This window comes from Lycium ferocissimum, chromosome 10 (genome assembly GCF_029784015.1).
Source record: "Lycium ferocissimum isolate CSIRO_LF1 chromosome 10, AGI_CSIRO_Lferr_CH_V1, whole genome shotgun sequence".
In the NCBI taxonomy this organism is placed as follows: domain Eukaryota; kingdom Viridiplantae; phylum Streptophyta; class Magnoliopsida; order Solanales; family Solanaceae; genus Lycium; species Lycium ferocissimum.
This window is the reverse complement of record NC_081351.1, coordinates 65,460,501-65,471,888: the sequence shown is the minus strand read 5'-3', so window position 1 is coordinate 65,471,888 and position 11,388 is coordinate 65,460,501. Positions and strand designations below refer to the sequence as shown.

Below are 11,388 nucleotides of genomic sequence, written 5' to 3'. Positions count from 1 at the left end.
AAGTACGGGGTATAACAGTTCACCTACTAGGTTAGTAATATAGTAGGTGCCCGCACGACCCGTGGGTTGGGTCGTGACAGTTATTGTTGGTTAGTAGATATTAGTATGTCTGGAATTTGTGCGTATATCATTCATGAAATTTCGTTGAAGATGAATATTTTTGCATCAATGGTGAATGGTGATGTTGAATGAACAAACAGCTAGATATCGCAATTGAACGAGGGCAAATCTGTATAAGTTCATAAGGCATAAGACTACACTCCAAATGGATTATGATGTTTAAAAACAAAATTGATACATTTTTAAATAGTGGTCTTAGTCATTACTGAAAGTAAAATTATTTTTATATTATGTTATTCTTTCTCTCTTTTTCGGTTCTGTAATTGCAAATTATTAGGCCACTTTGGTGTTTTTGAATTTTGTAATTATTTTGTGGTATCAAGTCGATGCACTCACAGAGAGAGGGGTTTGAGGCTAGCAACCACGTTTTATACTCTTATTCCCTTTTTGTCCATATTTTCTTTCTTTTCAGTAAATCTATCTTTTTTTATTTATTAGCATGTTAGTTTTAGTTTTTATTCATTTATATTGTAAAATTTCCTTTCCTTTGTAGAAACAAATATTTTAGACCAATTTAGACATCATACATATACCCTTATTTATTATATCCAATTTTCATAATTATAAGAGAAAATATATATCTTTTACAAAACTGCGCGAAGCGCGGAGCTTTTCACTAGTAATACTATAGAAGAGGATAGAAAAGGATATACAGAAGCTAAAGAGGACAACAATCAGACCAACTTCAAAGCTGATAAACAAACTACTATGTAGAACACCAAAGTAGTGGAGGCCGAGAATATCATGGACATAATAGATGAGGAAGAACACTCTGACAGTTTACAAATAGAGATAAAAAACATAAAAGCCATTGACTTGTTTCTTGAACTCAATTGTGAATAGTCACCCCACAATATTCAAACAGATTAATATATACGAGGAAAGGAGGATAAACAGGGAAAAGGAGAATCATTAGAATCCAAATTTTAGAGTAACAACATTGATCAAACAAAAAACAATGAGGAAAACACTAGCAGAAAAAGCAAAAGCAGATTCAGAAGTAGAAGAAGGAAGCAGTCTGAAAATAAGGACAGTATTAAAGAAAAGATAGATTATAGTGTAGAACAAGAGAAAACAAAGAATTAACCACAAGAGGAAGGAGCAAAAACAAAAAAGGTTATAAGCATGACAATGACAAAGCTAAGGCTAATTTTTCTCATAAAAGAAGAAATAGCGGACAAATCTCACCATCACCTAGTTTCTAATGGTTATTACACTTTTTTGGAATATAGGGAGGGTGAGATCAAGAAAGGCAATTCACAGACTTAAATTACTTGCCGAGGTCAACAAATTGGTTTTTATAGCTATATTTGAACCTTTTGTGGATAGGGTAAGATAGATGGTTACTGAGAATATTCCTTGGGTATTAACATTGTGTTTCCAATTCTAAAGGAAAGATTTGGTGCTTTTGAAACTATATGTATCATTCAAAGATAGTAGAAGACAAAGAACAACATATTACTCTCAAGATGAAGGATAGTAGTGCGGATTCGGGTTCATTTATTATCACAGCTTTATGCTACTATTCTACTATAAAAAGAAGGGAACTTTGGGATAGTTTTGATAACATTAACTATTATTGATGGCTCATGATTTATAGGAGGGAGACTTCAATATCATCATGGACCCATCTGAAAAACTTGGAGAGGTAAACCATACGTAAAGAAGAGTACAAATTTTATAAGTATTATGGAAGCATGTGGGTTCATAGACATTTGTTTCAGTGGCCCAAGATTTACTTGGTGCAACAACTGAAGACCCAAGAAGAGAATTTGGAAGCAAGTTAGGGTAGGATTATGATAAATGATTAGTGGGCTTATCTTTTCAATCACAATGTGGTCACACAGCCGTAACAGTTTCGATCTTTGTTACCAAAATCTCACAATGCTCAACAGAACCACTTTAAGTATTTCAGATTTTTGAACTTCTGGACAAAAGAACTAGAATTCATGGAGGTGGTGCAACAAATATAGGATACCAATATTTAAGGTAATCTTATGTGAATCCTCAAAGTAAATTGAAACTGCTTAGTTCCAGACTAAATCAATTGTCAAAGGTTAACACCGGGATATTCATAAAGAAGTGAATGTTGGGAAGCTAAGATCCTTATCCTAGAAGACTTGGATCTGCACAACGACAACGCACAACACAGAGAGGAGCTGAATAAAGGATATGCAGAATATATGAGATGGTTGGGTTGCAAGATAATCTACTAAGACAAAAGACTTAAGGTGATTACAACTCAAAATACTTTCATAGTATTTTGAGAGACAGAAGAAGTAGACTGCACCTCTATACTATTAAAAACCACAGAGATGTATGGATCTAAAGAGATGAGAAGATTGCTAAAGTTGTTATCAAACACTACAAAAGTTTCTTTAATCTTAATCATAAAACAAAGAGGTCTTGAACTGTGTTCATTCTTGAAATGAATACCTTACAAAGACCCTAGAAGAAGAGGAGGTTAAGGAGACTATTTTCAGTATGAGCAGAGAAATTAGCGTAGGTCTTGATCGTTTTAATTGGATGTTTTTCTAATAGTGCTGGAATATTATCAAAAAGGATATCATGACCTTTGTAAGTGATTTTTTCAATGGAAAGGGGTTGACTAAGTTCTACATAGACACTTGCTTAGGCTTAATACCAAAAGTTGATTCTCCATCCACCTTCAAAGATTTTAGAACTATCAACCATAGAAGCTGTACTAACAAGATCATTTTGATGCTTCTAGGTAGGAGACTGAATCCTATTCTCAACAAGCTTATATCTCAAAACCAGAGTAGGTTTGTAACAGGAAGACTGATCATAGAGAATATTATGCTTGCCCAGGAGATAATTCATGATATTTCAATGCCTAATCAAGGGATAAATTTAGTGATCAAACTTGATATGGCTAAGGCATATGAAAGGCTCTCATGGTCCTTCCTTTTCAATGTCCTTCACAAATTAGGTTTTAGCAGTGAATGGATTGATATTATTAGAAGGATCATCTCTAGTGTTTGGTAATCAGTTCTTATCGATGGTACTAGGCATGTGTTCTTCCAATAATCTCAAGGCCTTAAGCAAGGGGATCCTATTTCTCTAGCTCTATTTATTTTAACAACTAAGGTCTTATCAAGATCTCTAAATAACCTCTACAATGACAATAGGTTTATCCATTTTACTATGAATAAAAGAGGGCCTTAGATTAACCATCTTGCTTACGCAGATGACATTTTCTTCTTTTCCAAAGTGGAAATTCAAAGTCCGTAAAGTTGTTTATGAAACAGATCTCTAAATATGAAAGGGGTTGTGGCCAAAAGGCCAATAAAGAATGTAGTTTCTTCTTAGTTGGGCCTAAGATCGACCCTTACAGGATCAATAGGCTGAGATAGTATTCTGGTTAAATCGATAAACCATTCTCTTTCACATATCTTGGATGCCCTTTATACTTTGGTAGGAAAAATATTGAGTATTTTGATGGAATGTTTTTTAAGGTGGTAGAAAGAATGAATGGATGGCAAGGAAAAATGCTCACCTACGAAGGCAAGGCAGTGCTTATTAAGAGTTTTCTTCAATCACTCCCAACTTATACACTGTCTGCTTTAAATCCTTCTAAGGGGGCATTTAACCTCATTGAGAAACATATGGCTAGATTCTTTTGGGGATATACTATTGAAAGGAGGAAATATCACTGGAGTTCTTTGTCCTAGCTATGTAATACAAAGGATGAAGGTGGTATTGGTATTAGGAGTCTGTTTGATATCTCCAAACCCTTGTTATGAAAAGGTGGTGGAGATTGAGAACTAAACAATCTCTCTAGGCATATTTCATGAAAAATAAGTAATGTGCTAACAAGCATGTGGCACAGAAGAAATGCATTTTTGGAAACTCTTAGAAGCAGAGCTTAAAATATTGGCAATTGAAATTTTTAGTGGGAGAGGTGGACAAACATTATCCTTTGGCAATGATCCCCTCTCGTTGCCATCGCGATGGTCTTCTAGAAACTATGTGTCAAAGACTTGGGCGTGAATAGGAACGGGATGAAAAGATTTTATCTTCAGTGTCCTTCCCCGTTGATATCTTGGTAGAGTATCAAGAGCATTAAGGTTGGGCCTGACTAGGAGGATGATGCTATTTGAACAATCACTAAGGATGGACATTATTCTAACAAGACTGCTTGGAACATGATCAGAACTCCCAAGCAAAAGAATGTTTTTGGACAATTTGTGGCTTAAGTTATTCGTTTTAATCTCATTCGTAGCATGAAAGCTTTGTCAAGGGAAATTGCATTTTAATGAGGCTATAGCTAGATTTGGAATTCACACTAATACTGATTGTTTCTATTTTAGAAACCTTATTAATGACTCCATTCAGAACACTTCCACTCAAGAAGAGGCAACAATATATATATGGAAATACTTTGGGGCTGCAATGGTATAATCCATTAACCTGGTCCCATGAGAAGAATTTTTAACAACTGGTAAGGAATATTAAAACCAATAACAATGTTCACAAGATGATCAAGTAGATTTTTCTAGTCTTCAGTAGTTGAGAAATTTGGAAACAATGGACAACTTGTAAATTTGGAGACCAAAAGAAGATGTACCATAACGGAATGGAATATAAAGTAGTATGGAATACTCTTACTACTTTGAAAAGTGTTTATCCTAGAATGACCATTACTGGGAATTGGCCCAATATGTGCAATAACATTGAAAGGTTACAACCCAAGGTAACTATTCATCATATTACTTGACAAAACCATATATGGAAAAGTAAAAAGTAAATGTGGATGGTAGCTTTAACAAGGAGAAAGGGCAAGATGGAATTGGAGGGATCATTAGGGACATCAATGGTAATTTTATATTGGTTTTTCCCAAACCAGTTCAATGTAACAACAATAATCAGACAGAAGCTACGTTGTGCAAGATTTGTTGCTCAATGGTACTTAGTAGAAGGCCTTGACAGTTTCACTATGGAGATGGTCTCTTTGAAAATTATCAATATGCTCAATAACAAGTACACTGATAATCTCAACCTGAAGAGGATTATTTATGATACCAATACAAGTATTAGAAATTCTTCAATCATGTCATGCCCCAATTCCAGGGTGGCGTGACTGGCACCCGAAGCCAAACTAGGTCGAGAGAGAACCACTCTCTAAATTTGAAACCGGGGAGCCGACCCCCAACTTAAACCGATAATGTCTAACGGAGATATATAAAAATGTCTATTTGTCTCATCCGAATGGCGCACACAAAATATATATATAACTAAGCAAGCCGAGGGGGCTGCTTTAATCGTACAAAACCAACAACATCCAATATACAAGCCGACAAGGCTATCACAATCACATATTATGTAAAGGACTCGTCTACAGAAGCCTCAGGATATGTGTACCTACTCACAATCTGGAGTCAAAAAGAAAAACTTCAAAGGACACGGCAACTCCGAACGAGAAAGGAGCTCACCGATCGTCGGTTAATATATGATCACGCCTACTCGGGAGGTCTATTCGCCGTCGACCGCACCTCGCAGTATGAATGCGCGCCCAGAACAAAGGACGTACGATAATAATATACCGAATATGTAAGGCAAGGTAACAACGAAATAAAGTAACAAGCTATACTCTGGATATTTCAAGACAACATCTCGGAAGTCTCTCAGCCTAGGTTGCCTTTCATACTCGAGGCAAGATAACACAACTCTATAGATATAACTCGTGACCCGAGGGTCGAGGCATAGATAACCTCCATGACTCATAAAGCCGGCGGTATAATCGACTCCGCGACCCGGGTTGGGTAATAACTCCATGACCCGTAGGTTAGGTAATAACTTCGTGGCTCATAGGCCAGGTAATAACTCCGTGGCTCATAGTCCAGGCAATAACTCCGTGGATCATAGGCCGGGTAATAATTTCGTGGCTCCATGGCCGTGCAATATAGAATGTAACTTTATGTATATCGTACGTGTCTTGAAAAGTACCGACTCCGTAACATGTCTCTTCCGTCTCTCTATGTACTCCAGGACATAAGAAGGGGATGTGGGCGTAAAGAATAACATAACACTAAAAAACTAGAAAACAATATGACAAGCTCGACTTTGACAAATCTAGAGTCATAAGGTTTATCACGCTCTTACCATATATGGAAACACCCAAGAAAAAGAAGAACGGCCTTAACATACCTTTTCGGTCTTCTATTACTTAACGTTTATTCTCCCGATCTCATAATTATACATTCAAGAGATATCATGTTATTGTTAGGCTTATCATCATATGCTTATCTTAAGCCTTCAAATTAAACTCCTTTAGAATCTGCCAAAATTCGGGCAGTATCTCCCTTGTTTATACTACATCCCAAAGATTACTAAGGGTCATCAAACAACCCAACAACAACAACATTCAACAATGGCAATAACTACTATATAATCCAATATATTCCTCTTCGATTACTTTAAGAATTATATCGAGCGGCAAGCTCGTTTAACGAATAACAAACGTCATTCAACCCTAACTCCCCTTTTATAAAATAGCCTACACCCTTCATAAAAAATAAAAAATAAAAAATAAAATATATATATATATATACCATATCATATTTAGCTCAAAATATCCTTAAATGTATTCCAAAACAATCCACACTCCTACGCCTCATCCTTTACTTTCTATTCGTAGATTTCATATATTTTCTTCTCTATTTTTCCCACTAACACATGAATATCCCCAATAATTGTAGTGATCATATATTCAGGTTATAATCCACAATTTACAAACATTAGAAGTCATATTTAAATATTCAAAACAGCCCTTAAAAAACAGTGGCTTAACTTAACTTATTTCGATGTAGTCTTGCGGTGTTTAGCCTCAAACAACTTTACCAATATCAATTTAAGCTAACACATGACCAAAGGGGTATTATACATACCTTAAGCAGTGCATACAACCCAAGAATCACGGCTGGATCAGTTCAACTTCACCCTCAATCACTAGACAACACCATAGGTTTGCTACTCTTGTAGTTTCTGACTTTCTTGATGGAAGATTTGGTCGTTTCCACTTGATTTGGGCTGAAATTTCATGGGTGGAAGTTGGGAAAATATTCTAGAGGGTCGGGGAATGTTTTAGAGGTGTTAGATGAAAAAAAAAGATGGGTAAAACCCTTTTCTAGATCTTTAGAGTCGGTTTGGATCGACCTAGAGTCTTCTTTGCATCGACGCTGATTCTTGTCAGCGGCGCGCGCACCGTAGGTGCGTTTGCACTCTGTCAGCCTAACTGGTACGGTCCATAATTCTCTACTCGGATGTCGTATTGACAAGCGATTTATTGCTTTGAAAACTAGACTCGACGAACTTCATTTTAGGCTGTTGAAACACCAGATATACCGCTCCAAAGTTGACTAAAATTCTACAACTTTTTTTCAAAATTTTTGACAAATTTATTTTCTTCGATTTCCTTGGTCCCGGAACCTTTAGACACTTGCTTAACACTTGTTAAGAGTACTCATTAACCTTATAAGGGTTCCATGACCTCTCCGAGCTTACTTTAGTTTACTTACAATGCAAAGGACGTGAAATTTTTTCGAGGTGTAACATTCCTCCCCATTAGAAACATTGGTGCTCGAATGTTAAACTCTTAAGATTTCTACAAAAATTTTGCCAGAGTTTCCCCTATATTTGTACCACTACCATCCTGTCCCAACAACCCAAAATATACAGTGCCTCACAGGGCTACACAACAACGACGATAATGGCCCCACACGACCAAAGAACTATAAGAATGAAACGTTACACACCTGAAGACAATGACATCTCTATCTGAATCTCTTCTGGGAGTGGAATCAAGTGTGGGTACCTGGACTTCATATCTTCCTCAGCCTCCCAAGTCATTTCTTCCTTATTATTGTTTCTCCAAAGAACATTCACCGAGGCTACATCTTTAGTTCTTAGCCTCCAAACTTGTCTATCCAGATGATTGCAATGGAACCTCTTCATATGATAATTGTTGAACTCCGAACATCATCGACGGGCACAACTCTCGAAGGATATCCAACACACTTACGGAGCATGGATACATGGAACACTCGGGGTGTACAAACTCTAAGTTGGAAGGTAGATCCTACTTATAAACTACCTTGCCCACTACTACGAATAATCCTATAAGGCCCAATATATCGAGGGCTAAGCTTACCTTTTTTACCAAATCTCATGACGCCTTTCATCGGCGACACCTTTACAAATACCCAATCATTAACTTGAAACTCTAAGTCTCGTCTGCAATTATCCGCGTAAGACTTCTGTCGACTTTGGGCTATTAATAATCGATCTCGAATAAGCTTAATTTTATCCACCGCTTGCTGGATTAAGTCTAGCCCTACTAATTTCGTCTCTCCCACTTCAAACCATCCAATTGGTGATTTGCACTTTTGCCTATATAAAGCTTCATATGGGGCCATCTGAATACTGGAGTGGTAGCTATTATTATATGCAAACTCAATAAGAGGCAAGTGATTATCCCAATTTCCCCCAAAATCTAGCACTCATGCCCTTAACATATCTTCAAGGGTCCGAATGGTGCGCTCACCGTCCGTCCGTCCGGGGTGAAACACCGTGCTAAGATTCACTTGAGTCCCCAAACCCTCCCGAAAAGATCTCCAAAAATTAGCCACAAACTGCGTACCCCTATCGGAGATAATGGATACAGGAACACCGAACTCGACTATCTCCTTAACATAAAGCTTTGCATAATCCTCGGTGGTGTAAGTAGTCCCGACAGTAGAAATGCCGATTTTGTCAATCTATCAACAATTACCCATATAGAATTAAACTTACGCTCGAGACAGGGAAGCCCGAAAGATGAAATCCATATTAACTACTTCCCACTTCCAAGTCACGATCTCCATAGCCTGTAATAATCCATCGGGCTTCTGATGTTCAATCTTCACCTGTTGACAGTTAGGACACTAGGCCACGAACTCCGCTATATCCTTTTTCATTCCATCCCACCAATAAACCTCTTTAATGTCGCGTACATCTTTGTTGATGCAGGATGGGTAGAATACGGAGCAATGAGCCTCCGCCATAATCTTCGGACGTAACCCCGCAACATCAAAAACACACAACCTACTCGATACTTAGGGACTTCCTCTCCGAAGCCCGAATGGTGATTTCTTCTTTTGCAATGAGCTGTATCCTTGTAATAGGTCAATGGGCGGTCTTCATACCGGCCCTTTTCACTCGCTTACTAAGGATGATGTTGTGTAGTCCGAACAGTAACCCGCATCCCCCGAATCTATAACTCGACCCCAAATTGGTTACCGAAGAAGCTCACAGCCCTCCTTTCTTCCGCTCGTAGGTACGCTAAGCTACCCATAGAATTTCGCGGCCGAGGCATCCGCTACCACATTTGCCTTCCTGGTTGTATAAAATATCAACATCGTAGTCTTTTCAAAGAATTTAACCACCGCCCTATGCCGCAAGTTTATCTCCTTCGTAGAAGATGTACCGAAGACTCTTATGATCTGTATAGATGTCGACATGAACGCTATATAAGTAATGTCTCCAGATTTTAAGGGCATGAATCAGGGCTGCTAACTTTAGGTTGTGAGTCGAATAGTTCTTCTCGTGCTTCCTGAGCTGTCTAAAAGCGTAAGCAATCATCTTGTCGAACTGCATCAATACACAACCCAATCCGATCCTCGAAGCATCACAATAGACCAAGATAGCCCTTGGATCCCTCTTCGAATGTGCTAGAATCGGTGCCGAAGTCAACCTATCCTTCAATTCTTGAAAACTCCGCTCACAAGCATCCGTCCATCGGATCCTTGGCTACCTTTCCGAGTCAACTTCACAACGGGGAAGAAAGAGAAGAAAAGCCCTCTACAAATCTTCTATAAGACCCTACTAAACCCAGAAAACTATGAACTTTCGTTGGCGTCATAGGTCGAGGCCAAGTCTTCACAGCCTCTGTCTTCTGGGTATCTACTTTGATGCCCTCATATGAAATAATATACCCTAGAAAAGCCACCGAGTTTAGCCAAAATTCACATTTGGAGAATTTCGCATACAACTTCTCCTCTGGCTGACTCGAGTATCGCACGCGTATGATCCGCATGCTCGCCTCCGATCGGGAATAAACCAGAATGTCATTTATAAACACGATCACAAACAGGTCCAGGAAGGGTCTGAATACACGATTCATCAGGTCCATGAATATAGGTGGAGCATTAGTCAACCCAAAAGACATGACAAGGAACTCGAAATGACCATATCTAGTCCTAAATGTTGTCTTCAGAATGTCCTTCCCTCTGATCCTAACTTGGTGGTATCCCGATCTCAAGTCTATCTTTGAGAAATATCGAGCACCCTGCAGTTGATCAAATAAATCATCTATCCTCGATGTGGGTACTTATTCTTAATCGTCACCTTATTCAATTGTCTATAGTCGATACACATCCGTAGTGAACCGTCCTTCTTTCTTACGAACAATACTGGGGCTCCCCACGGTGACGTACTAGGTCTGATAAAGCCCTTCTCCAATAGATCCTTCAACTGTTCCTTCAACTCTCTCAACTCAGCAGGGGCCATTCTATAAGGAGGGATGGATATAGGCTAAGTATCCGGTAGTACATCTATAGCGAAGTCAATTTCTCGCTCTGGTGGGAGACCGAGAAGCTCATCTGAGAACTCATTAACTACAGGGGTGGACTGAAGGTTGGTTGTTTTGCTTCTGTATCCTGGACTCGAACTATATGATAGATATATCCCTTCGAAATCATCTTCTTCGCCTTGAGATAGGAAATGAATCTACCTTTCGGTGAAGCCGTATTGCCCTTCCATTCCAAAGCTGTTTCCCCCGAAAAGTTGAATATGACAGTCTTCGTCTAACACCGCACATTAGCATAAACAGAAGCTAACCAATCCATCCCCATAATAGCATCAAAGTCGACTATCCGTAACTCTATAAGATCTCGCTATGGTCTGACAACCACAAACAAGTATAGAATAGTAACAATAAATCTTCCTAGCAATAACAGGCTCACCGACAGGTGTAGACACAGAAAATGGTTCATTCAACAATTCTGGCATTATACCGAATTTTTTTGCATTAAGTGGAGTGACATAGGACAAATTGGACCCCGGATCTATCAACGCATAAACGTTATATGAACAGACTGTTAATATACCTTTCACAACATTTGGCGAGGACTCCAAGTTTTGATGACCTGCCAAAGCATAGATGCGGTTCTGAGTACCGCCCGCACCGAGCTCCGCCCCTTTCTCGCCCTC

The 11,388-nt window shown here is 38.5% G+C and overlaps 1 protein-coding gene across 1 annotated transcript; it reads left to right on the top strand.

Moving 5' to 3' along the window:
* The first annotated feature begins 1,078 nt into the window (after positions 1-1,078).
* Positions 1,079-3,126, top strand: LOC132035076 (uncharacterized). Its single transcript, XM_059425394.1, has 3 exons — positions 1,079-1,153; positions 1,721-1,768; positions 2,662-3,126. The coding sequence occupies exons 1-3, from the start codon at positions 1,079-1,081 to the stop codon at positions 3,124-3,126; spliced, it is 588 nt and encodes a 195-aa protein (XP_059281377.1).
* Positions 3,127-11,388: the final 8,262 nt, after the last annotated feature.